The sequence below is a fragment of the Mus musculus genome, chromosome 7 (assembly GCF_000001635.26).
Source record: "Mus musculus strain C57BL/6J chromosome 7, GRCm38.p6 C57BL/6J".
Classification (NCBI taxonomy): Eukaryota; Metazoa; Chordata; class Mammalia; order Rodentia; family Muridae; genus Mus; species Mus musculus.
Window position 1 is genome coordinate 12,824,185 of NC_000073.6, and position 27,640 is coordinate 12,851,824.

At 41.9% G+C, this 27,640-nt stretch overlaps 1 protein-coding gene across 2 annotated transcripts; it reads left to right on the top strand.

The window, feature by feature from the left end:
- Positions 1–10,576: 10,576 nt before the first annotated feature.
- On the top strand, positions 10,577–26,402 carry Zfp110 (zinc finger protein 110). Of its 2 annotated transcripts, none has more exons than NM_001360576.1 (8): positions 10,577–11,096; positions 11,263–11,343; positions 12,109–12,235; positions 12,905–13,000; positions 20,248–20,721; positions 22,612–22,712; positions 23,788–23,914; positions 24,213–26,402. In NM_001360576.1, exons 2-8 carry the CDS (start codon positions 11,299–11,301, stop codon positions 25,739–25,741), a joined length of 2,499 nt encoding a protein of 832 aa, NP_001347505.1. In that variant the 5' UTR covers positions 10,577–11,096; positions 11,263–11,298; the 3' UTR covers positions 25,742–26,402. The 2 variants fall into 2 exon arrangements, with proteins under 2 accessions (NP_001347505.1, NP_075357.4); NM_022981.5 differs by having other exon boundaries at positions 10,577–10,980.
- The last annotated feature ends 1,238 nt before the right edge of the window (positions 26,403–27,640 follow it).

Consider the following 27,640-nt stretch of genomic DNA (forward strand, 5'->3'; position numbering starts at 1 on the left):
ATTATTCGGCGGGAGTCGGGTCCCCTCCCCCTTCCTTTATAACTAGTGTCGCAACAATAAAATTTGAGCTTTGATCAGAATGAATTTGTCTTAGCTCCGTTTCTTCTTTCGCCCCGTCTAGATTCCTCTCTTACAGCTCGAGTGGCCTTCTCAGTCGAACCGTTCATGTTGCGAGCTGCTGGCGGCCGCAACAGCTTCCTTCAGTCACAGACAAGCAGTTCTTTACTACAAGTCCCTTTGTTTTGCCTCAAAAAACACCAACTAATGGGACTCGGGATCTGATGATCAATGTCTGATAAAAATTATTACAATGGATAGTCAATTTGCATGCAAATGCTATCCACAACAACATATCTTTCTTTATCATAGATAACCAAAAGACCATCAGCCTTGAAGATTCAGAGAGATCATACATCCCTTAGCATACTCTTTCAGAGCAATGTATATAAGATTTTAAAATATTCAAAGAAGGATGAAGGTTATATCATCAATTTCTGCTGCACATTCTATGTTTTCATTGCAAACAAATCAGACAGAGTATAATAAGTTATCAATGTGTTTGCTGTCAGTAGCATTACACTATTTACTTAGGGGTGCAACATCTAGGCAGAATTAAAGACATCCCATTATCTTATAGCATTCAGATGCCAAGAATAATGATAAGTTCAAACAAAAGCCCTCACAGAAAAGGGGAGAGTAAATGTAGCACTGGTTCCTGTTCAAAAACCCTAAGTACTTGAGGACAAGAAAAGATTCCTTCCAGTAACAAAAAGACAGCAGTTTTAGAATATTTTCCTCTTCACAGATAGCATTCATACATGAGAGTAAACAGTCTGCAGTTTTGTTTTGATTTGGTTTGCTTTTTTGAGATCAGGGTTTACTATGCATCACAGGCTAGCCCAAAACACCATATGAAGCTCAGGCTGATGTTGAATTTGTCACTGTTCTATCTCAGGATCCACATGCTGGCATCACAAAAATGGACTGCCGTGCCAAGCCATTTTAAAACTAGACATCAGGGCTGAAGAGTTGGCTGAACAATTGAGAGCATTTACTGCTCTATCAGAGGGCTGGAGTACAGATCCCACCACCCACTTTGGGCTGTTCACAAATTCCTGTCCCAGGGGATCTGGCCTCAAAGGGCACCTGCACACACATGTGCACATATACACACAAACAAATTGACATAAAAATTAATCTTTAGGAGCTGAAGAGATGGCTCAGTGGCATACTGTTTTTTCAAAGAACTCAAGTACACTTCCCAGCACCCACATCAGGAAACGTTACAATTGCCTGTGAACCAGTCTCCAGTTCCAGAGGATATGCTGTCTTTGGACTCTGCAGGTACCTGCACTGATATGCACATTCACATTCACACATACACATGATTTTTAAAATAGTAAAATATTTAAAACTAAATGCCAATTGATGAGTGTAGTGGCTATTCCTGGTTGTCAACTTGACAATATTTGGAATGAACTACAATCCAGAATTGGAAGGCTCACCAGTGACCCTTATCTGGAGGCTTGGAGATCCTTATCTGGATCTTGGTTTGGAGATCTTGAGCCATAGTGGCTATGGATTCCAGAAGATTGAATCTCGGAGTTTAAGGAACACACCTTTAATCTGGGCTACACCTTTCATCTGGGATTAAAGGTGTGGTGGAACACACCTTTAATCTGGGCTACACCTTCTGCTGGAGACAATATAAGGACATTGGAAGAAGGGAGTCTAGCTCTTGCTCTTGCTCCTTCGCCTGCTTGCCGTGTGAGACTGAGTAATTGCTAGATCCTTGGACTTCCATTCACAGCTGCGACTGAACAATTGTTGGGAATTGGGCTGCCGACTGTAAGTCATCAATAAATTCCTTTACTATCTAGAGACTATCCATAAGTTCTGTGACTCTAGAGAACCCTGACTAATACAATGAGACACAGAGATTCATGCTTCAATTTTAAACACACCCAAACAAAAAGCAAACAGAAAACTGGATCTTGTTTTATAAGTGAGATTCTGTAGCTATTAATAGTTAGCCCACCTGGGACTAAGACCATCAGAGAATTTGTCATTCATATGCTTGGAAAGTTAGGTAAAAAAAATTCAGATATAACATCAGTATCAGTATGATCTAGCAGTTCAGCAATCACTCCAAACACTAATTTCCATCTTTCCCCTGGGCTGTCTTCATATTCGTTATCTTTTTTTGTTAATGTGTACGGTGCTTTGCCAACTTTCACACCTGACTCCCCAAGAAGACCAAAAAAGAGGTTGTCAGATCACCCTGGAACTAGAGTTACAAACAAGTGGGAGCCACAAAGTAGGTGCTGGGAACTGAAACCGGGTCCAGTGGAAGAGCAGCAAGTGTTCTTAGCCTCCAACACATCTCTCTCACCCCATATATGACTTGCTCTTGTATTAGCTCCCAATTACATGACAGCTGCCAGCATGGGCAGAACATACTTGTTTTGCATTCCTATAGCTACTTTAACTCCATTACTTAGTCTCTTAAAACAAGAGATGAGCTTTAATAAAGATTTTTTTTCTTCTACTCTGGAAGCCGTAAGTATAAAATGAGTATCACTGTCTGAAATTAAGGAGTTGGCAGGATTAAGCTCCACATAGAGGCTTCAGGAGAGAATTAATTCCATGCCTCTACCAGCTCCTGGTCGTTTCTTGGTTTATGGATACATAACTACAACCTTTGCCTCTGTGGTGTCAATACCTTCTTTTATGTACATATATGTCTATTCAAATCTCTCTGCTTGCCTCTTATAAGGGTACATGGCTGCATGGGTAATCCAGGATAATCTTCCTAATACAAACACATCTAATACATATGCAACGTCTCTGGTCCTTTAGGAGAATAATAGTCACAGGTTCCAGAGATCAGGGCCTGACAATTTTAGAGGCCATTTTCTAACCTAGTATATTTTCCAAATCTTTAATCGAAACTGTAGGCTTCCCAGTTCATGCTCATTCATTTAACCCAATTGCCATCAAGATACCTTTCAGTGAGTGGTTCAGATTAGAGTAACATATAGGTCTGTGGATTAATCACAGAGACAGAGGAAACAGAATAAATTCATATGGCTACACTGAGGACTAACCCCTGTTGCTGGACTGCCAGGCATCCTCATCATGGCTTCCTAACAGAACATCTAGACAAGTGATGAGTGAGGTAGCCTCAAACACGAACCCTAAAGATGTTGCTCTCGCTCACTAAGAATCCTTTGAAATGTGGCTTCCTCCCTAATTGGAGGAGATACTCACCCTTTCTTTCCCCTTACCTACCATGGAAAGCCATCTTTCAAACACTGCCAAATTAAGCTTTCTGCCAAGGTCTCCATCTCCTGACTCCATGGACTCTGAGACTTCACTCAACTCAAGATCTCTGCTATCAGTAATTCCAGAAACTTACACCATGAAGTGCCCTCAAATCCAAAAACTCAACTTGACAGTATTCCCCTGGAAGAGATGAGTTTCACTCAAGCTGACCTCTATATTAACAGTGACTGTCTTCATCCTTGTTTGGTGCAACCGAACCTGGTACCCTCATTAGATGTCAAAGTGTTGGCTATTCTCTTTCCTAACTGCTCACAACTAAGAAGTAGATGTGTCATCTGTGGCCAGGAGGATCTGAGGACACCTTTCCTATGGTAGCTGTAATGATGCCCCTTTTTTCCTACTGAAGAGCATTGTAACCCACAGATAAGCAAGTATGAACACCACCTCACATAGCAAAAGGAAATTTACAGATGGAACTGTGTTAAGTATCCTGTGACCGAGAGAGACTATCTTGAATTACTTGTGGAAGTCTAATGTCATTATAACAACTATTCTTGGTTGTCAACTTGTCTAAATCTGGAATTAACTAAAATCCAAGTACACCTGTGAGAGATTTTTCTTCTTAATTAAATCATTTGAAGTAGGAAGACCCATTTTGTTGTTATATTGTTTTGTTTTTTAAAGATACATTGTGGATTTGTTTGTTTGTTTGTTTGTTTGTTTGTGGAACAGTCTGGCTGTCCCAGAACTCAATCTATACACCATACACTCAGCCTATACATCAGGATAGTCTAGAACTCATAGAGATCTGACATCTGACAGAGCTAATATCCGAAATATATAAAGATCTCAAGATGTTAGACAACAACAAAACAAATAACCCAATTTTTAAAGTGCGGTACAGAGCTAAACAGAATTCTCAACAGGGGGATCTTAATGGCAGAGAAGCACTTAAAAAAATGTTCAACATCCTTAGATCAGGGAAATACAAGTCAAAATAACTCTGAGATGTGACTTCACACCCATCAGAATGACTAAGATCAAAAAATCAAGTGATATCCCCTGCTGGCAAGTATGTGGAGCAAGGGAAAGAGAGTGCAAACTTGTACAACCATTCTGGAAATCAATTTGGCAGTTTCTCAGAAATTTGGGGATAATTCTACCTCAAGACCCAGTTTTACGAACCATTACTGGGTATGTACCCAAAAGATGCTCCACCACCCCACAAAGACACTTGCTCAACTATGTTCATAGCAGCTTTATTTGTAATAGCCAGAAACTGGAATCAACCTAGCTGTCCCTCAACTGAAGAATGGATAAAGAACATGTGGTTCATTTACTCAAATGGGATACTACTCAGCCATTAAAAAGGACATCATGAATTCTGCAGGCAATGGATGAAACTGGAATCATCTTGAGTAATGTAACCCAGACCCAAAAGGACATGCATGGTGTGTACTCACTTATAAGTGGGTATTAGCCATAAAGTACAAGATAACCACTCTACAATCCACAGACCCAAAGAAGCCAAATAGCAAGAAGGACCCAAAAAGAAGCTGATTAAGTCTTTCTCAGAAGGGGGAAATAAAATAGATATCAGAGGTGGATGGATGGAGGGAACTGGGTGAGAAAAGGGATGGGGAGGAGAGTGGGGAAGGGAGGATCTGGTGTAGGGAGAGCAGTGGAGAATGGAAATAGGCTGGGGGTTGCATCTCTAGGATATGCTAGAGACTTAGAACAGGATGGAGGAGGCCTTAGGGTGGCTATGAGGGTAACTCTAGCTGAAACTCCTAGTAGTGGGGGATATGGATCCTGAAGTAGCCACTTCCTGTAGCCAGGCAGAACTTCCAGTGGAGGGATAAGGACAGCAACTCATACACAAAACCTTTGACCTAAAATGTGTCCTGCCTACAAGATGTGCAGGGACAAAGATGCAGCAAAGACAGAAGAAATGGCCAACCAATGACTGGCCCAAATTGAGACCCATTCCATGGACAAGAACCAATCCTTGACATTATTGATGATATTCTGTTATGCTTGCCGATAGGGTCCTAGCATAAGTGTCCTCTGAGACGGTCCACCCAACAGCTGATGAGAACTGATACAGAGACCCATAGCCAATCATTAGATGGAGCTTGAGGAGTCTTATAGAAGGAGGAGTAAGGGACTTGAAGAGGATAGGGACTCCACAAGAAGACCAACCTTGGGGGCTCCCAGAGACTGAACTACTAACCAAACATGGACTGAACCTAGGCTCCTTGCACATATGTAGCACATGTGCAGCTTGGTCTTCATGCAGGTCTTCCAACAACTGAAGCAAGAACTGTTCCTGAATTTGTTGTCTACCTGTGGATCCCATTCTCCTAACTGGGCCACCTTTTCTAGCCTCAGTGAGAGAGGATGAGCCTAGTCTTGCAGTAATTGATGAAGAGGGGTGGGGTGGGGTGTAGATATGGAGAGGGGTTCTCTTTAGAGGAGAAGGTAAAGAGGGAATGGAAAAGGAACTGAAAGAGGGACACTGGGAGGAGAGGGGGCTGATATTGGGATGTAACGTGAATTCATTAATTAATTAATTAAAAAAGAGACAGACTTTCTTTGTGGAACGGCCTTGGCTGTCCTAGAACTTGATCTATAGACCAGGCTAACCTTGAACTCATAAAGATCAACTTGCTTCTGCCTCCCAAGTGCTGGAATTAAAGACACGAGCCACCACAGTCAAGTAAGAAGACCCACTTTTAATCGGTCAAAAGCCTGCTGTGGCCCAGGCTATATAATGGACATGGAAGAAAGAAATTCTCACTCAGTTTGTTGTTGCTCTCTCTGGTAAATCCGCTACTTCAATGGCATTAGATCCTACCTGTTTGAGATTCTAATGTTTACAGCTGAGACATCCAGCCTTCTAGACTGAACAAGTACTGAATTTTTGGACCTTCTATTGGTATATAGCCACTGTTAGCCCAGTTGAACCACAGCCTGTAAGTCACTTTAATAAATCCCCTCTATCCATGGGTGGATGGATTATAGATGATAGGATAGATAGATAGATAGATAGATAGATAGATAGATATAGATGATAGATAGATCCATTCATTCACTTGTCCATTCAGTTGTTTCTCTAGAGAACCCTAATAGAGTCATCAAAAGAGTCCTTGCTGGGGCTGTCAAGATAGTTCATCACATCCACAAAAGAACATTTGTGAACAAGTAATTTCTGTGGACATTTCTCCTTAAATTTGAATCCAATCTAAATCATCTTGTTTAGAAGAGTAGATTCTTTCCTTCACATTTTTAGAGGAATGTACAAAACAAAGCTCAAGATGCCAAGCTGCCCCAAAGCTCATTGTATTAATATTTGAAATTTTATTGAACCTAATAAGGAAGGGAATAAATGATACACACTGGCTTCTAATTCTGGAACACAGGCATTTTCAACTACATAAGTTTACTCATGAATCTCAAAAGTTATTCTCAAGAGGTTCTCTGCATGTCCCGACAAATTAACATTTTATTTTTATGATTCTACTATTAAAGGACCTTTTCCCCAATATTGTTTAAGTTATTGCAGTTTTGTGCATACATATGTGAAAATTAATTTATGAATCTTATATTCTTATTATGCCTGGTTTACTTTGATTTCACTGATTTTGAAAAGTTACCCACTGAGCTGGACATGGTGGCACAAAACTTTTATTGCTGCACTCAGAGGCAGAGGCAAGCAGATCACTGTGAGGTGGAAGCCAGCCTGATAAACATAATAAGTTCCAGGCCAGCCAGGCCTACATACTGAGACAAAAAGACAAAGGGAAAAAAAAGGAAATCATATTGGATTTTTAAGTATGTTATTTATTTCTTTTACCTTTTCCCCATAGTTTTAGCACATATGTCTACTTCATCTATTTATAAAACAAGCACATCTAATTTTTAAATCAAAATTGCTATGTTTCCTTTTGTTTTGGATGTGTATAACCATTCACAGGTGTACAATATGTAAGTAAAAGCAAAGTTTGATCCACAAAAGGCAGACGTTGGGTTCGCCCCACTGGATACAATCCAGTCCACCACCACTACGAGGAGAACACCTTAACCTTGAGAGACAGTAACCCTGCCCACCCTAGAAATGTGGACACAACCTCCAGAGCCTGCAGCTGAGAGGACAGAACCAAACTCCTCAAGTTACTTCCTGACCTCCATACATATGCTGCAGTGCAGAAATACAAGCATGCACAATAAATAAATGTAAGCTTTTTAAAAATCAATTTTCGGGCCACTGAGATAACTCTTCGAGTAAAACCACTTCCTACTAAATCTGACCTCCTAGGTTCTATTCCTGCAACCCACATAATGGAAGGACAGAACCAATTCCTGAAAGCTTTCCTCTGACTTCACACGTACGTACACTGTGCTATGAAAGTCTGTGTGTGCACGCAGACGCACGCGCACATGCACTCACACTAAATCAAATAAAAAGCATTTAATTAACTTTTTTGGTTTGCTTGTTTTGCAAGACATGGTTTCTCTGTGCAGCCCTGGATGTCCCGGAACTCACCCTGTAGACTAGGCTAGCCTTGAACTTACAGAGATCCACCTGCCTTTGCCTCCCAAAGTGCTGGGACTCAAGGTGTGCACCACCATCAACGAACCTTAACTTTTAAAAATAAGAATGAACTTAAAACTGAAAAGAGAACTTGCCTCCTTAAAATAATAAAGCTCTCTATTGAACAATTGGATAAGCCACTTAAACAAACACACACTGACATCTAAAATAAAACTGTCAGTCAATGGCTATTTTCCACAATTCTGTCACACAATAATAATCTGCCAAACAGCCAGGATTATTTAATGTGAAATATTAAAAAAGGGACCAATTACTTATTCAATCAATATGGTCCTTTTGAAAGTTAAGAGATTCTGAGGACTAAAGAGTTAACTCAGTCATCAGTGTTTGCCACAAAGCTCTGAGTTCTAACACCCACACCACAGAAAGATGAGCAGTGTGGCCCACATCTGTATTCCTTGCACTAGGAAGGTGGAAGCAAGAGGATTAGAAATTCAAGGTTAACCTCAGCTACAAAATTCAAAAACAGTTTGGGATATATGTGAACCAGGATGAAATGGAATGAATGAATGAATGAAAAAAAATCCAAGGAAATACTGTCAAACTAAAAATAGGATAATAATCTGAGCAAATACTAAATATAAACATTAATTGCAGTAAAAATTAAGAACAGGGCTAGAGAGATGACTCAGCAGTTAAGAGCACTGACTCTTCTTCCTGAAGTCCTGAGTTCAGTTCCCAGCAACCACATGGTAGCTCACAACCACCTGTAATGAGATCCAATGCCCTCTTCTGGTGTGTCTGAAGACAGCTACAGAGTGTACTCACATACATAAAATAAATAAAAATGTTTAAAAATTAAGAATATGTAGTCTATTTTAACCATAAGAATAAGAAGCATGACCACAGTTAGACACAGTGTTGCCAAGACCCTACTTAGAAAGCGTAAAGGAATACACAAACCTTGGGTTGAGAAGGATAGGTCAATAGGCTCTAGGCATTATGAGAACATCAGAATGTCTGGACCCCAAGTAATACAAAGACTACATCAATCAGAACAGGATATAAAGAGACCTTAGGAATAGGATACTAAACAGTATAAGGAACACAGCAGAATTCTTTGTTGTTCTGAGCTGTCTAGAGAGTTACAAACATACCCAATTATGGTCAGAGGCAGACTTCAAGTTCCCCCTGATCTAATCTGCCATTAGGAACAAACCTAGTCACAGGTTAGCTAATAACTGGCATTACCAGAACCCACAGCCTCTCAATGTGTACCATACAAATCAGCCCCTGTGTGTAACCAACAAGCTCAGTCAGTCAGCAGGGTCTCAAGGGAGGGAGTGAAGATTGAAAAGAAAAAGACAATTAGACAACATTATAACAGGACTCAAGCCCCTGCTGAGCCTGAAGTGGGTTTATTTTTCTCTAGTCTGTTTTTTCTAGTCTATTCTAAGTACATGCAAAGAATAAGGTCAGTTCTAAGTCAAGGTACAAACAAGGCAATAAACAAAGTCCTGTGGTATTCAGGGACTTACAAAACGATCAAGATCTTGATCTTAGCCCCAAGTCAAATTCTTGCCTGAGCCTACTTCCGTGTCCTAGCCTAATGTCAAATTCCTGCCCAATTCCTAGAAGCAGTCCCAAGAGCTCTCCACATGTATGGATATTTACAGTTAGCATCCCTGGGACTGAGTGTAATTTTAGTTTTCCTCATACATCTCTGATCCTCCATGTCCCTTTGTAGCTGGTCTTTGCAACTTTGTGGGTTCTCCTCTTCCTCCCATCTTTATCCATGCCCCCTTTTTACCCCTTAACACTAGACTGGAAAGAAACAGGAATAGAGGGGAGAGAGGAATTAGGAAATCCCTGAATCTGATTTCTTTTCTTTTGCTTCTCCTTTGACCTCAGCTACTACGAAACCACAACCAACCTCCTCCCTATACAACCAACTGGTCCAGCCCAGCCCCTAGCCTATCGGGCCCTAACATTAATATACTCTCTGAAAAGTTCTCAGAATTCCAAATATAACACAATCACAAAAAACTATCTGCTACAGACAGAACCACGATTCTGCTAGAGCACAAAACAAATCACGGTCAGCTGCTACAGGCAGTCTGAAGCAGCCCCACATCCCTATACCTGGAATCAAACAAAATATTATTTTATAATATTTGTTTGTTCTTCCAAGAAACCAAAATTCCAGGATTCTCACTACATCCCTTCCTCTGCTGGGGAAAACTAGAGAGGACATTTAGTGTAGCCTACCATATTTTAAGTCCACCAGGTCTCCATACTTCCCACCTAAACGTTATAAGCCCACACCACCCTGCCCAGACCACACAACCCTGCCCACTCTACTAATCTGGACGCAAACGCCTGTCCTCTCATGGAAATTTGAGTACTTTTAATTCCGATGCCTAATGGCTTTCTGTTTCTACAGTTACTCCTTTCTTCCTCTCCCTTTAAGGGTACCGGTGAAACTTCAGTAAGATTGCATCCTTTTCTCCTTCCCCACAGTAAACTCCGTTAAATGACTTTGTCTTCTCTTGCCTCCGACCCACAGACAGCCCCAATCCGGATTCCCTCCCCCTCTACACTAGTAGAGCCGTAGGTTCCATCTGTCCCCTCGTCCCGCCTTCCTTGCTCTGCTACGCGGCGTGCCTCGCTCAGCCGACCTAACACCAGCACTTCCGGCCCACCCCCTTGCCCATGCCTAGCTTCCGTTTTGTCCAAGTTCTTTTGCTCCTGTTAGTGGGTTCGATTCTCTCCTAGCCTCGGTCTCTGTCCACAGAGGTACTGGTGCTCAGCGTCTTAGTATCCTTCTTCAAAAGCTGCATCCTAGTTCTTTAGCAGTCAATAACACACTTTTCGGACTTCGGCTTCGCCCGCCAACAGGACAAACGCCGCCTAACTGCTGCCGCTCGACGTCCGCGGGGGCGTCTGGGAGTTGTAGTCCGGACTCGTGAGCTGGCGCAGTTCGGGACAAGACCGACGGGCGAGCGCCATTGTGTCTTTCCGCAATCGTAGCGCTGCGTGAAAGCCCGTCGGGGGCAGCACCCATCTTCTGTTTTATTTGCAACCTCTGGAACCCAGTGTCGGCTTCGTTTGTGGCGCCACTTCTACGGACCCGGGAGAAGGTGTGTAGTCGTGGGTCCGAACAAATCCTAAGGAAGACATCGCGTTCTAAATAAGGACCACAGTTTAAGAAAACCAACCGCCTTTTGGATTAGATGACATCAGCTGTCCCCTCTCGGTTAGAGGGGAACCTGTCTTGTAGGCTTATGGGAGTCGGGAAGAGGATTCACTGGGCACTTTGCAATTTTGGGGTGGACTGGTCATGTCCTGCTGAGGGGTGGGATATGGGCAGAGGTGGGGGAGCCGCTGGGCACATTCCTTAGTGCCCCCCTCTTCCACTTTAGGTTTCGTCAGCATTCTGCCTACTCCTGGGAGAGAACATGGAGGACAGTATGGCTTCCACGCTTCCAACAACCTGGCCCCATGTGAGTAAAGGCTTCTTTTCAACTTTTGAGTCGGCTCAGGGGTCGGCTAGTGGTGAGACGTTTGTTCTCAAATATCATTGAGTTTCGGGAGGAGTTGGAGGACTGCCCAAGAGGGTGGTTACAATAGAAGAAACAAACAAACCGATTTCTGAACCAGGAACTGGCAAGCCAGATTGAGGCTTTTTAATTAAAAAACAATACTATTACATTTGGGGGGGGGGGGGCATGCACGTGTGTGCCACTGCCTGCTTGTAGAGGACAGAGAGTACCTTTCCGGATCGCTACCCTTCTTCCAACATATGAATCCTGAAGATCAATCAAACTCAGGCTTGGTAGCAGGCACCTTTACCCACTGAGCCATCTCACCAATCCTTTTCAACCTTTATTTTTTCTTTTTTTTTTTTTTTTTTTTTTTTTTTTTTTTAAGCTGAGGGTCTGGTGAAAGAAACTGACAAGTGTAAGAAGATAAGAAGCTCATGTTTAGTTTTCAGCAACTACTTTAAGGAAGTGACAATTCAAAAACAAGAAAAGAGGTATAGATGGGAACCAACAGTCCTATCCCCTGATTAGTGAGAAATGAACAGGTTTTCATAGACCACAGTCTCACGTGTCCCCTGATTAGTGTCAGACCGATTTGCTCAAGGATTCAGACAAAGGAACATGAGATAAGTAAAATGTAGCTGGGTCATCTTGCTCAGCCTTCCTATTTTTCTGTCACTGTAGAAGAGGAAAACCCTGGACTGAACTGCATCTTGTGCCTTTCAGGAGTCTGTGAAGTTTGAAGATGTATCTCTGACGTTTACCGAGGAAGAGTGGGCACAGCTGGACTTCCAACAGAAGTGCCTGTACAGGGAGATCATGATGGAGAACTACAGCAACATGATTTCAGTGGGTAAGGCAGCCTCCACTTTAATAAAGAGCTGTTTGGGTGGGTGGAGCATGCTTTTAATTCCAGCACCTCAGAGGTGGAGGAGGATTGGAAGTTCAGTGCCAGGCTTGACTCTACCTGCCCCCACCCCAATTCTGGATGTGCGGTACCCCTGAACTGTAAGTGCTTGGGCTCAGGCTAAAGGGACCAGAGGAGAAGTGTTAAGGGAGTGTAGAGCTTGGTAGAGAGGAAAAAGGCAGCTTTTCAGTATGACTTCAGAAGTTTCATCCAAGCAATACTTCAGAGTCCCTGAATACTGGGCAGAGCTTTTAAGAGATGTTTGTAGCTGTAGTGAGAGTTGGCTATAATTTTTATGGCATGTCAAACATAAAAAAATATATCATTGTCCAGCAGCTCGGGGTTATCATCAAAATTGTGACTTCTTTATGATTCTTAGGAGGTCTTCTGTCCTCTCTGGTTATTTCATCATAGCTGTGTCTCTAAGCTTTGTGTCTCTGTTTAAGCAGAAACAAAAGTTGATAGTCCTGACCAGTTCTTTTTCAACTGTCAAATTTAGCAGGGAAGCAAAAGCTTTCATGTCCCAGCATGGGGGAAGGAGGGGCGAGAATGTTGCAGCAGGACAGCATTTTCTCTAAGCAGACCTCCAAGCCCTGTCTCCTTTCCATTGAGCAGAGCATCACTTTTCAAAGCCAAATGTGATATCTCAGCTAGAAAAAGCCGAAGACTGCTGGCCAATGCAGAGAGAAATTCCTCAAGATACTCTTCCAGGTAAGAGCCAGGCATATGGGAGTGTCCAAAGGGGTGAATCTTCTGGTTATTCCAAGACTAATGTCTTCTAAGCAGAATGAGAATCCAGGTATCATGTCATAATAAATAGGATAGTTTCCAGTCTGCAGTCATTTTTTTCATGATGCTAGTGTTTAAGCCCAGGGCCTTTCACATGATGAGCAGAGCAGACATGCTACCACTTGAACTAACATACTCGGCTCCAGTCTTTATTTAGGGGTGGATGTTGTGATATTTGGCCTTAGTGTGTAGTGGTGGTAGGGTTTGTGTTGGGGGTTTTGTTGTTTTGGATTTTTGTTTTGTTTTGAGATAAGGTCTTAGGTAGTTCAGGCTGGCCTCCAACCTATTAATTAACTAAGGATATGAATTTCTGATCATCCCTCGCTCTTGGAAGTTCTGGAATTACAAATGTGTGTTACCCCACTGGTTCCTGTTTTTATTTCTCTTCTAAGTTTGTTGTTGTTGTTGTTGTTGTTGTTGTTTTTAAGCACATAGGCATATTGTCTGAATACTTTTGTAAACTTGAACATTTTTACCTTTTTTGTTGTTCTATTTATCTGGTTTCAGTTTATATATAGTAGGCATAAAATCCTTGAGCCCCCCCAAAAATTCAGATGATCTCCTGTTGTTGAAAACAGCATCTTTCTGTAGACTAAATTACTATTGCCACAGCACAGAAGCCTCTTCTGTGTTCTTGTGCTTTGGGTTTTGATTTTTTTCCCCCTTTCTGGGTGCATGCCATAATGTGACACATTTTATTGTATATTAATGAACTTTAATAAATTTCTATACCCCTTGTAGTTTAAAAAAGTAATCTTGGCCAGGTAGTGGTAGCTCACACCTTTAATCCCAGCACTTGGGAAACAGAGGCAGTTGGATCTCTGTAAATTTAAGCCCACCTGGTGTACAGAGCAAGTTTCAGGATAGCCAGGAGTATGCAGAGAAACCGTCTTTAAAAAAACAAAAACAAAAAAAAAAAAAAACAAAGAAATCTTAGATGTCTTTTAATCCTCCAGATAAAGACCTGTTTGTCTAGATTAGTCGAAAAAAGATGTTAGAATGTATATTAAATTTGATTGGACTTAATCGTTGCTATTACCTGTTCTGATTAATCCTTGCATGGTTGTTCATATGAGCCTACATGCTGCCAAATCCTCTTAACATTGAGGTTTTAATTACTTTTCTGTTGCTGTGAAGATATACCATGACCAGGATACAAGAAAAAGCATTTAATTGAGGGTTTTCGTGTAGTTCAGTGGGTAAGTCCATAACCTTCATGGTGATGAGCACAGCAACAGGCTAAGAGCCTACTTCTTAATTCCCAAGCCAGAAGCAGCTAGAGAGAGCTCAAGGTAACTGGGAATGGCATGGACTTTTGAAACCTCAAAACTCAACCCCAGTGACATAGCTCCTCCAACAGGGCAACACCTAATCCTTCTAAATAGTTCCACCAACCTGGAACCAAACATTCAAATATATTAGCCTGGAGGGCCATTCTCATTCAAATCACCACAATCCGTTTGCTGGCCTCATAAGCCCATGGTGTAGTATGTATTCAGTCCAACTTCAAAAGTCCTCATAGCCTTTCATAGTCTCAGTATTTTAAAAGGTCATAGCCTTGAGGTTGGAGAGATTGCTCAGTGGTTAGAGCATTGGTTATGTTTGCAGAGCCCTATCAATCACATGGCAACTCAGAACCATCTGCAACTCCAGTCTAAGGAGTTACATGATGCCCTGTTCTGTCTTCTGAGGGCACTGCTCTCATACAAGTTCAATGTCTTCTCTGAGACTCAAAGCAATCTCTTTAATTGTAACCCTGTTAAAATTCAAAAAGCAAGTTACGTTCTTCTAACATACAATGGCACAGAATATATTTCCATTACAGAAGAGGGAAAGTGAGGAAATACTGGGCCTAATCAAAACTAAGCAAGGTAAACTCCAAATCTGTAGATCCATGTAATTGGGGGCTTACTTACAGTTTCAAAGGGTTATTATTAGTCCATGACCATCATAGTTGGGTACCATGGCACTGCAGCAGTAACTGAGAGTTTACATCTGATTCACAAGCAGAAGGCAGTGAGAGAGCTAACTGGGGCTGGCATGAGCTTTGGAAATACCCCCAGGGGACACACCTCATCCAGCAAGGCCACAACTTCTAATCCTACCAAACAGTTCAGTCAACTGGGGCCAAGTATTCAAACATATGAGTCTATGGGTGTTGTTAATTTTTTCTTTGCTTTGGACAATTACATAGTTCCATCATCATATCCAAAACATGATTCTGAAAATAAAGAGTGGCATATAGGAAAATGTGTAGGTTTTGATGAGCATGATGCTAGATTATGCTTTGTTTCACATCAACACTCTTATGAATGAATAAAAATTCATCTAGTGCTTTCTAATGAATGAAAAAATCATTGCTATATGTTAAATAGGGAAATACCTATTTCCATTGCAGAATCTTCCAAGGTGATTGGAAGAATCATTATAATTTTTCCCCTTTAAATCACTATGTTAAAGTGGTAGCATAGTAGATATAAGAAATGCCTTGCTATAAGGTTGTATTTTTGTGTTAATATTAATAAAAGACATAGTTTTCACTTTTTGCAATCTTAAATTTTTTTTTTAATTTATATTTTGGCTCCTAAGCACACCATGTGCCACTGTGCTTCTCTTTGTGTTTTCATGGTCTGGTGAAGTAGCATCAGGTCACTCTCTGACCCTGTTCACCTCTCACATCTCCACCTGCTGCCATCTTCAGTTATGATGTTTAGTTTCACATCAACGTTCATCTGAATGAGTAAATAGTCATCTAGTACTTACTAATGAATGAAAAATCATTCCTATATGATGGAAATAGGAAAATTTTGAGGCTAGGACTAGGAAACCAAAATACAAGAACATGCAGGTTAAGTTAGCAGAAGGCCCCTGGCCACCTCAGCTGTAGGGAAGTTTGATTGTGGAGGAATGGTGTGACATGGCTTTTCACAGCTCACGCTGGTTGCTTTGTAAAGAAAGAGTTGTGTCAGGACAGAGATGGAGAAAGGAAGCGGGCACCAGTAGTCTCCAGGATTGAAATGATGATGCCTGCCGTGAGAGAGTAGTAGCTGGTTTGGGGAGAATTAAAGAGTATGTTTGACTCAAAGGTAGACTCAGTGGATCTAAATAAGTAATTCGCTAAACTGGACCAAAAAGCTGCTGAGACTGCCTATGGGTGAAGGAAGTCTTGAAGGGATTTCCTGTGGCTGTGGTTCATAGTCTGTATGCTTACTACAAGCATTCTTTGTGGTGCTGCAGACTGACCCCAGAGCCTTGTATGTGCTGTGCAAGCACTCTGCCACTGGGCTACATACATCCCCAGCCATGTATTGCAAGGGAAACTCGGGCTGTAGTTTTGAAAATAACTTATTTTAAAGGTGTTAAAGGCATAAAGTATTTTAAGGAGTGGAACTGTGGTTTCCTTTTTCTCTCCATAATGACATAATGTTAGGTAAGACTTTACACTAATCATGTGAAGAACTACCTAATAGTGTTTACCTTGAAAGCTGGATTTAAACTGTGCCAAGTCTCTACTTATCTTGTCAATAGATCATAGATGAAAAGGGACCAAAGACATATCCAAGGAGGAGCCAATTGCTTGTTTGAACTTCAAGAGGTCCAGGTAGCAAATAAAAATATGAGATTTTAGAATGTCATATATTACTATTAAATGAAAAAAAACACATCTTCACTAGTATCCCAACAGTAGTGTGCAGAATGCACAAAAGTGAGATTGAATCCAAAGTTCAACTTCTTTTTCATAACTAAGCTTACAAGCTTCTCCAGCTAGAATGACAGCAGGGAATGTGGTTGGTGAGGTACTATGAGAAAATGGTTAAATTCTAAGACAAATGTCATTTATCCTCAAGAGAGCTTTGAGTTGAATAAGATCCTGTGAAGGCAATATGGGAAAATAAATTAGGTTGTGTTCATATGTTCAGTTGTTATTCTGTGGCCATTCCAAGAATCACATCCACATGTATGTCCCTAAGGTGGGGCACTTTAAAGTTAACTAAACTTAATCATTAGAAGCAATGCATAAAAGACACTATTGGCCAGGCATGGTGGCACATACCTTAAATCAAAGCACTTAAGAGACAAAGGAGGGCTGATCTCTTAGGAATTCGAGAATACCAAGGTACCATAGTGAGACCCTATCAAGAAATAAAGGAGAAAGAGATTAACTAGTAGATGAATAAGTCATAATCACAGGAGAACCTGCAGAAATGCTTATTTTTTTCCTTTGCATATGTGTAGTTTTGCCTGTGTGTTCTTCTATATACTATGTGCATGAAGTTCCCACAGAGGCCAAAGGAGGACATCTAATTCCCTGGGACTAGAATTACACATGGTTTTGAATCATCATACGTGTAGTGGGAATGAAACTCAGGTCCTCTGGAAAAAATAGATAGTACTATTCACTGCTGAGTCATCTCTCCAGCCCCAAACTTGAATATTGTCAACTTAAAATAATGAAACAGGAAATGAACCTTATAAGAGTAATTTCTCCTTTATTTGAAGAAGAGGGGCAGAGACTCTTTGTATACCCTGAGAATGGCCACATGCTCGAGCAAACATGTAGAGAATGAAAGAAATATTCATACAAAAGTATTATGTATTAGAATACATATATGTAGAAAATCAAGGAATTTCACTACAGACCTCTGAGGGCCTTATCAATTTGTTGAGTGTCTAGAATCTAGAGTGAGCATGTATGTTGGATAGAGCCTAGTCCAATACTATTGATTTTTGTTCAAGAACACATTTTCTCTTATCTTTTATGAATATTCTCTCTGAGATCCTTAGGGTGTGTGTGGGGAGGGTGATATAAAAAAAGTGTGCAGTAAATATGTTTAGTGTGAGAAAGCCCAGTTTCATCTTGGGCCACCTTAACTGTTAGATGGCTAAAACAGGATATTAATCTGTAAAGACATGAATGGGACTCTTTTGTGAAATTTTCAATATCTGAGAACTCCTCTAAGGGACGAAATCTCAAAAGTATGATTGGAGCAGGAACAACCTCTGACCTAAGTTAGTTTTACCTTGAGAGAACTTGCACTAGAGCCCCACCCTCACCCCACAAAAATACAATTTTCTTACACTAAATAATAGCATCTGAGAACTCTAAAGCCATGAGAATGTGTATGATATAGAAGCACTTTCATATGTAGTTCTCTTATTTGGTATCACAGTTGTACTAGGGAGAGTCTTAAGAATGTAATTGATATTAGGAAGCCACTGAGCATTGAAACCTCTGGCAGGGATCCCTGTAAATATGACAATGTGGAAGACTTCAGTAGGAGTCCTCATTGGATTCTGTAACAGAGGACTCATATGGGCAAAGACCCTTTGGATGTAATCTCTGAGGAAATCATCAGCTTTAACTCCTACATTATCTGAGAATGAGAAAATACACAATTAGAAAGGATTACAGTGAATTTAAAAAGTGAAATGTCAGGGGCCTTAAAAAAAAAAAGAACAAAACTCATTCTATAAATTCCAACTAGCAATATGATTGAATTACTTGGCCTTTAGTAAGAAGGTACCACAGAGTGAATGAATAACTGAAGAAACCGCAAGAAACAAGAGTATATCTTCAAAGATAATTTCAGTGTGAGCCCAGACTTTGAGAGAATAAGGGAAATCTTGAGGCAGATAGTGTTACAGAGACATAGTGCTCAGATTTCTAGATTTGTTTGAGAGTCCAGAATCTATAGAGTATTTATCTTGGCTAGACCAGTGGTTCTCAACCTTCCTAATGCTGTGACCCTTTGATACAGTTCCTCGTTTTATGGTGACCCTCAACCAAAAAATTATTTTTTGTTACTACCTCATAATTGTAATTTTGTTATGATTATGAACCTCTGGAAAGTCACGACTCACAGGTTGAGAACTGCTGTGCTAGAGTCCAGTCCAGTAGAGTATTTTCATGGTGTGTTTATTTTTGTTCAAGAATACATGTTCTCTTTCATGCGTTTGTTCTCTGGGACCTTTGTATAACATCTATCTGTCTGTCTCAAATATGTATATCATGATTCTCTTAAATAGATATCATTCTCTAGCATCCACACTTAAAATCTAGGGTCACTGGACAGCCTGCAATACATTGCTAAAAACCAATGAACAGAGCTTTGAAGCAAACATTGTGGGTGATGAAGGGAAGACATCCATTTGAAGAAGTTTTTAAAAAAAATTTTTTTTTTAAGCAAGAAACAAATAGGCCAATAATCCCAGCTACTTGGAAAGCTAAGGCAGGGTCAAGGCCAGTCTGGGTAATTACTTGTCCTCAAATAAAAAGCAAAAAGAGGGACTGCAGATGTGCCTTAGTTGGCAAAGTGTTTGCCCATCACGCACAACGTCTTGAATTGAATGCCCAGCATCACATAAACCAGGTGTGGTCATGGGTTCCTGTGCTCAGGAGCTAAGAAGAACATCAGAAGTTTAAAGTCCTCCTCTGCTACATAGAGCTCAAGGCCACCCTGGGTTGGCTGCCCTATCTCAAAAGAGTGTGGGTCCTAGTTGATACACCTCAGTGATTAAGCAGTCCTTTAGGGCTAGGACCTTGGCCAAGAGAGAAAAATTGAAAAGAAAAGGAAAAAACAAATTCTGCATGAATTTTTTTAGACAAAGTACAACCAACCAGTGATGTGTAAAATAAAAGACAAGTTTAAAAAATCTATATAAAAGAAGAATGGAAAGGAAGGAAATCCATACAGATACTCTGCAATGCATGTAACTTGATGATAGTACTTTTTAATATAAGAATGAGCCCGTTCCTTACATACTTAATAAAACAGTATTTGTATTTCTTAAAACATAGGAGTGGAACTGTCGCTCACATATCTTAGGCTGGCCTTAACCTTACTGTGTAGCCAGGCTTGACCTTAAACATCTGATCCTCTTGCCTCTATCCCCTATGTGCTAGGGTTACAGGCATGCATCACCGTGACTGGTTTTAATACATTTCTGGGGATATGCTACATTATTCTTAGCAACTAAGCTACATGCGCAGCCTGGTTTTGTGTATGTTTTTTAGATGAGTCTGTCTTTGTGACTCTAGTTGGCCTATAAGTCAATATGTAGCTCTGGCTAGACCCTTAAGAGTCATCCCCCTCTTGCCTCTGCCTCCCAAGAACAGTGATTATAAGAATGTGCCACATTGCCTAGCTTTTGCTCTGCTTTTGTTTTAGAATGTTCTTGGCCTTCTCCAGACCCTGGAATGAATTCCTTTCCTTCTAAGAGTCCCCTGATGAAGATCGAGGTTGTTGAGGTCCTTACATTGAACAAGGATGTGGCTGGTCCTCGGAATGCCCTGATTCAATCCCTCTATCCAGAAGACTTGAACCCAGGTAACCTCAAGCCAGCTCAACAGCCAAGCAAGCGTTTGACTGACACTGAAGCTTCTCGCCAGAAGTTCCGACATTTCCAGTATGAAGAGTCAGCTGGTCCCCAGAAGGCTATGTCCCAGCTTCGTAAGCTGTGTCACCAGTGGCTGCAGCCCAATACACGTTCAAAGAAGCAGATCCTAGAGTTGCTGGTGCTCGAGCAGTTCCTGAATGCACTGCCTGAGAAGTTTCGGGTATGGGTAGAGTCGCAGCACCCAGAAGATTGCAAAGCAGTGGTGGCTTTGTTGGAGAATATGACCTCGGTGTCTAAGGACGATGGTGAGTGTCATGGAAGGGTGAGGTGACAAACATCTCTGGGAAGCCTTTGTGAGGGAATGGGGAGTGCTGGGGTACCTGAGGATGTTCCCATTCCAGACCACAAGCATCCATGACTTGCATGTTACCAGATTAGAATGAATGGAAACCTCAAGTATTTGGTATCCAGCCCTGTTCACCCAAACAAAAACCTCCTATGCGCTTCAGTGGAAGCTTTCAGATACAGTGCTTTTCCCCCTTTGTCCTGTTGGGATCCCTGACACATAGCCAGCCTTCCAGTTCTTTGAAGGGGCTATGAATGAAGTCCTAACTGAGGGAGGACTCAAGAGTTGACTGAGCCTGTGGGCCTACAGAAAGGGTGGGATGTGACAAGTAAATACACATATGATACTAAGGTGGTGAGAAGGTCAGGATTCAGGTGGAGTTTATGGAGGCTGCTTCTGTCACTGAAACCTGCTGTGATGAGAGCAGTGTAGAAAAGAGGCAGGATGGATGTCCCAGTGAAACAGTGACCAAGAATCTTGTGTAGCCTGTAGAAGTTGGAAAGGCAAAGAGTGAGTTCTTCCTCATATCCAAAAAGAACATAGTCCTGTTAACATCTTGATTTTAAGCCAGTGAGGCTGATGCCAGAGCTCTGGTCTCTGAAACCTTAATATATTTTACTAGATCTGATGATGGAGGCTTATAATCTAAGATACTCAAGAGGCCAAGTCAAGGCCTGTCTGAGCTACAAATGAGTTCAAGGTCAGTGTGAACAATTTATCATGACCCCTGTCTCAAAATAGAAATGGACTGGGGCTTTCACCCAGGAGTGGCACAGCATTCTGGCTTTAATACCCAGGATTTGGGGAGTGAGGCAGTTTATGACAGTTAATTGGAGTTCAACTCCCCCCAAAAGCTACATTTAAAAAAAAATGGGGCATGGTCATACATGCCTAACCACACTATTATAGTGAGTAGAAACAGGAAAGTCACTCAGGTTTCCTGGCCTCCAACCTGGCTACAAGTTCAGTGAGAGACACTGTCTCAAATGGGGATAGTAAAGAATGATGGATTAGAACACCAGACATCCTCATCTACCCTCTGCATGCACCCAAACACACATGCACATACACTGTACTTACAAACACCAAAAAGCTGTAAAGTGGCTCCAGGAAGGAACCCTTACTGGAGGAGTTCCAGGATGCTCTAACTCTAGGTACACTTCTACCTAGAGATTCAATAAGAGCCTCAACCCATCCCCTCATCCATCTCATTTGGCTGCCTTCAGCTGACTTCATTGCCATTAAGGCTTCCAAACACAAAAAGCTTCATTTGCTCTAAAAGTGTATGGTCTCCCATGTCTACCAGAGTCCATGAAGGTGAAGGGATAGCATGGTGGAGCAGGCTGGGTGATGTCATTTGTCCCCGTCCTAGCTGGAGTAGAATCAGCATGGTAAAAGCCCATAGAGTGGAGACACATGAGGAAGGCTAGACCTGAAAGAATCCTTGGAAGGGCTGTTAGTACCGGCCAGGGATGTTTAATATGACGAGAAGCACAAATGAGTACACATTCTGTGACCAAGGGGAGATCCTTCTCTTCTCCAAGGCAGCATGATAAGGCCTTGGAGACTAGAAACAGACTTTACCACTACGGAAAAGGCCATTGCTTCAGAAGCCAGAGCCTAAGACAGATACTGCAATGGGGAGACAGCAAAAGGTTTGTATAGTAGAGACACCAGTCTCCAAGTGGTCCAGGCAGAGTAACACACTGGGCCCATCCAGTTATGTTGTGAAGAGGTCAACATAGACCATCAAGAGGCACGGGTATGCATAGGTCATGGGTTGTAAGTCTGGGAGTTCGGTCTGCCTGAGGGCTACCACCTCATTAACTCTATGTGGCATCTTCTCCAGCTTCGCTTGCCTGCTCCAGTGAGGCCACTGATCAACTAAAGGAGAAAAGGAAGGGTGTGGCCACCTTACCAGTTACTTTTGCAGCTGAGGTTCCAGCTGAGGTAAGTAAGAGCCTTTTGTTCCATTGGTCACAGCTTCCTTTAAGGGACCACCCCTAAGATGTCCTTTCTACACTGAGCCTTGCCAAGGCTTCACAGAAGATAGGCCACTTTAACTTTCTGAGTTCCTGGGCCTATGTGGAATTCTGGAAAACCCAAGTGTGAAGGGTAACCCTCCTGACATTGTGATGGGCATGGAGAAAGCAAACAGTAGGAGTCCAAGAATCAAGACTGAGGGACATAAGAACCAGAAGAATCACAGGCAGTTTGTAAGGACGACATTGTACCCTAGTTAGAATGAGTGAGCCCTTGTCCTCTGGAGACACTTAATTAGGGAAACAGCGTAGGCTCAGATCAGTCTCAGAACTAAGTGATGGCCATGCAATAGGATTAGCCCTGTCAGCCAGGATAATGGTGTGTATATGGCTCTTTTCCTTACAAATGGTTTATATTGGCTCAGGTATGTGATTGGAATTGTTGGCTCTCATGTAATGGGCTATGTGGGCTAGGCTTCAAGCAGGGCTGCTACCTGGGAATAGGAAGAAACTGATCCCAGACTCATTGCTCTCTATTCTGTTCCTTCTAAAGTAGGCTCTGCTGCATCTGGGCAAAATACCTCCCAGATCCAGGCAAGTTGGTGAGATGGGAGAGTCTTCCTTTCAGAATCCTTAGCCGCTCATAAGAAACTGACATGGCATAGGTGAATATTACACATAGGTCAGACCTATCCATTAACATTATAGGTTTTACACTACAGGACAAGGCTGTTTGTTTCCAGAGGGAGAAGGTCCTTTGGAGGAATGTTGTCATTACAATGCAAGCTTAATACAGATGCTAGTATGATCAGTGTAGCATGCTTATTGCACTTGTAGCTCTTTGTCAATCAGTAACTCTGCCTACCAGCTTGGGACCCAGACTTTAGTTTGGAGAAATACCCTGTGGATCTCTTTTGGGGTCAAAAAAGGTCATTGTCTCTGAGTAAACCACCAAAGCAGAGAAGTCCCTATGTGTGGTAGAATGTCCCAGTGGCCGGCCTTCTACCCACACTGGCAAACATCAAACTTTTATAACATTACAGGAGCCGGTGACTTTCCAGGATGTGGCTGTAGACTTCAATGAGGAGGAGTGGCGGCTACTAGGTCCAACGCAGAAGACTGAGTATCATGATGTGATGCTAGAGACCTTGGGCAACTTGGTCTCTGTGGGTAAGGCCATTCCTACATTTAGAAAGCCATGGGGTCCCCCAGATCTCTCAGTTTTTCTCTACCCAGCTGTGCTCTGAGGAGTCTCTGTCCAGGATCTTTATCTGACACTGTAACCCTGCATTGGTAGGCAGCCTCGGGTCTAGTTTATCTGGGGGAATGAGAAAGCTCCTGGTTTTGCTGCTTCACGGCTTGTCACTCCCTAGACGGAAGGACTGTTTGAGAAGATGTAACCTTATTTTTTAATACTGTCATTCTGGTACTTATAACTGCAATATGTATATCTTTTGGTTTCTTTCAGGGTGGGAGCCTACATTGGGAAACAGAGAGTTAACTCCAGACTCTCCCATTCCTGTGGTAAAACCAATTCATGACCCAAACACAAAAGATCTCTCAAGGAATGGTACCCAGTCTACTGTCTTTGAAAGTATCTTAGAAGATGGGGTCAAAGAAATGCACACCATAGAATCAAATCAAGTGGGGAATCTACAGGAAAAAGGCCATCCTCAGAAGAAGTTCTCTGAAAGCTCCAAGTCTCAAGACCAAACTAGTCGTCACAAAAGCCAGGGCTCACTCAATGAAGTTCTTCCTAGAAAGTATGTAAAAGTTAAGCAGAAGGGCACTGGAAAGAGGAAAGGCAGGACAAACACCATTTCCATGACACGAGGTTTACGCATAAGAAAACAGCAGAAGGACTCTGTGGAGTGGCAAGGCAGGAGTGGCAGCACTCCTGTGACACATGGCTCCTCCATAAAAAACCAGCAACAGGGTTCTGAGCAGGGAAAACCTGGGACCAGTAGAGATCCCATTACACTTACTGTGCCTGCAAAAGTTTACCAGAAAGCCACTGGCTCTAAAGAGAGTATACTTATGGACAGTAGCGATGCCATGGTGTCTGATGTACCTCCAAAGATTCACCAGAAAGGCCCTGAATGGCATAAAGTTGGGGAAAGTAACAATTCCATGTTACAAGGTTCATCTGTACAAAATCACCAGATGGAGTCTGGGGCAGGGAGAGCCAGTGACAACAGTCTCTTGACACATGCCTTACCTGTAAAAAGTCATCAGAAAGGCTATAAAGAAGGAAACGTCCAAGGGAACAGGAATTCCTGGAAACATATAAAACCTCACCAGAAGGGTTCTAAAGGGGAAAGAGTCGAGGAACTTAGCACTTCTGAAAAACATGTCCCCTATGTAAAAAATCACCTAAAGACCTCGGAAAGAGGAAAAGACAGGGAAATCAATGCTTCCATAAAATGTGATCCCTATATAAAAACTTACTATAGAGGTTCTGATGTGGGAAGGCTCAGGAGAGCCAACAATTGTAGGAAAGCCTTCAGCCTGCATGCTCAGCAGATATCCTTTATAAAAATTCACAAGGGGAGCCAAGTTTGCCGATGTAGTGAATGTGGTAAACTGTTCCGGAATGCTAGGTATTTCTCTGTCCATAAGAAGATCCACACAGGAGAGCGGCCATATATGTGTATGGCCTGTGGGAAAGCATTTGTTCAGAGCTCCTCCCTCACACAGCATCTTAGAATTCATAGTGGAGAGAGACCATTTGAGTGTTCAGAGTGTGGGAGGACCTTCAACGACCGCTCAGCCATCTCTCAGCACCTGAGAACTCATACTGGAGCTAAGCCCTACCACTGTGAGCGCTGTGGGAAAGCTTTCCGTCAGAGTTCCCACCTTACCAGGCATGAGAGAACTCATACTGGTGAGAGACCATATGTGTGCATCAAGTGTGGGAAGGCATTCACACAGAGCTCACACCTTATTGGGCATCAGAAAACACATGGGATAAAATTCAAGAAGCAGCCCAAATTGTAGCCTTTGTGCCTTTCAAAGCACTATTTTTTTTTCAGCCTTGAGATGTACTATGCAGACACTCAGTATGACAGATAGGCTTTGACTAAGGAGAGCCCCACACCTTAAGGACAGCTCAGGACACCACCTAGCAGGCAGTGAGTGAAACCATCAGGGAGTTCTTAATTGCTTCATTTATCCTCAAAAGGAAATAAAATATCTGAAAATGCATCTAAGTTTAAGAAGTCAAGTACCAAAAATTGCACTGATATTTCTATACAGGATAAAATGTGTAAGTGAAAAAAAACTAAAAGTATATAGCTAAATAAGCTATTATATTTGTGTGGAACTTTTTTTTCTGCTGTGATAGCTATTTTTTGTTATCAGTTTGACTACAACTGGAATTAAACTGATTTAAGCTGAATATACCTTTGAGGAATTTTTTTCTTAATCTGGATTGCACCTTCTACTGGCAACCTATATAAAGGACATGGAAGAAAGAAGCTTGCCCTCTTTGCCTGTTTGCTCTCACTAGCTAGTCTATTCTTTCACTTGCATTAGAGCTTACATACGGGTTCTGGCATCTATCACCTGAGACATCCTGCCTCGTGAACTGAACAACTACTGGATTTTTGGGGATTCTTAGACCTTCCACTAATAAACAGCCATTGTCGTACTAGCTGGACTATAGCGTGTAAGTCATTCTTGTTAATATATGTGCATGTATATACATATGAGAAGAGAGATTAATTCTACCAGACACACTACACTAGGGTACCTTGAATAATATCTGCTTAATAATCTTGTTTGTTTGTTTTTGATTTTTGAGACAGGGTTTTTCTGGATAGGAGTGGCTGTCCTACAACTCACTTTGTAAACCAGGCTGGCCTCAAACTCACAAATCTGCCTCCTAAGTGCTGGGATTAAAGATGTGAGCCACCTGGCCATTAACAACCTTTTATGTTGGTGATCTCAAACAGTTCTAGCAGATTAGTGTACAGGTAGGAGGAAATCTTCATGAATCATGGGAGGCTCAGAGGTCCAGAAGTCTGTAGTGAATCCAGGAACACATGAGAATATCCTCTGGCCTTACATTACCATTTTTCCTAAAAGACCAGTTATGGGAGAAGTTCATTACTGTTAAGCAACAAAACACTGGCAATACCAGGGCATGTGTTTGATGCTCACTTTCAAATTCCATTAGGTAGATAGATAGATAGATAGATAGATAGATAGATAGATAGATATCCAGGTCAAGAAAAAAAATCAAAGAACCAGGTAGATTTCTGTGTTCAAGGCCAGCCTGGTCTACAGAGTGAGTTCCAGGACAGCCGGGGCTACACAGAGGAACCCTGTCTCGAAAAACCAAAAAAAGAAAAAAGAAGAGAAAAGGACTAGCAATATGGCTCAGCTGGTAAAAGAGATCTGCCACCAAACTTAATGACCTGATTTTAATCCCTAGGACAAACAGTGGTAAGAGAACTGAGTCTTGGCAAGTCGTCCACTAACATCCACATGTTTACCATGGTGTTCAGTCACACAAAACTATAGAATTCTTCAGGGTTGAAGAGATGGCTCCATGGTTAAGAATTCTTGCTGCTTTAGCAAAGAACCCAGTTTGGTAGCCACATTTAAAGGCTCAAAAACCACTTGTAACTCCAGCTCCAAGGGATCTAGAACCTTCTTCTGGACTCTTGGAACCTGCACTCATACATACTCACAAGAACACATAATTTTTTTCATCTCCAGGTCATATACATCCCGTGTCATCCCTTTCTCCAGAGTTCCAAGTTGTTCTTCTATGTTCTTTATTACATTTGAAAACATATTCTAGAGCTGGGCGTGTGGCCCAGTGGGTGAGCATGTGCTTTGCCTATATGAAACCCTGGGTTCAACTCCAACATACACACCAGATTCATTGGG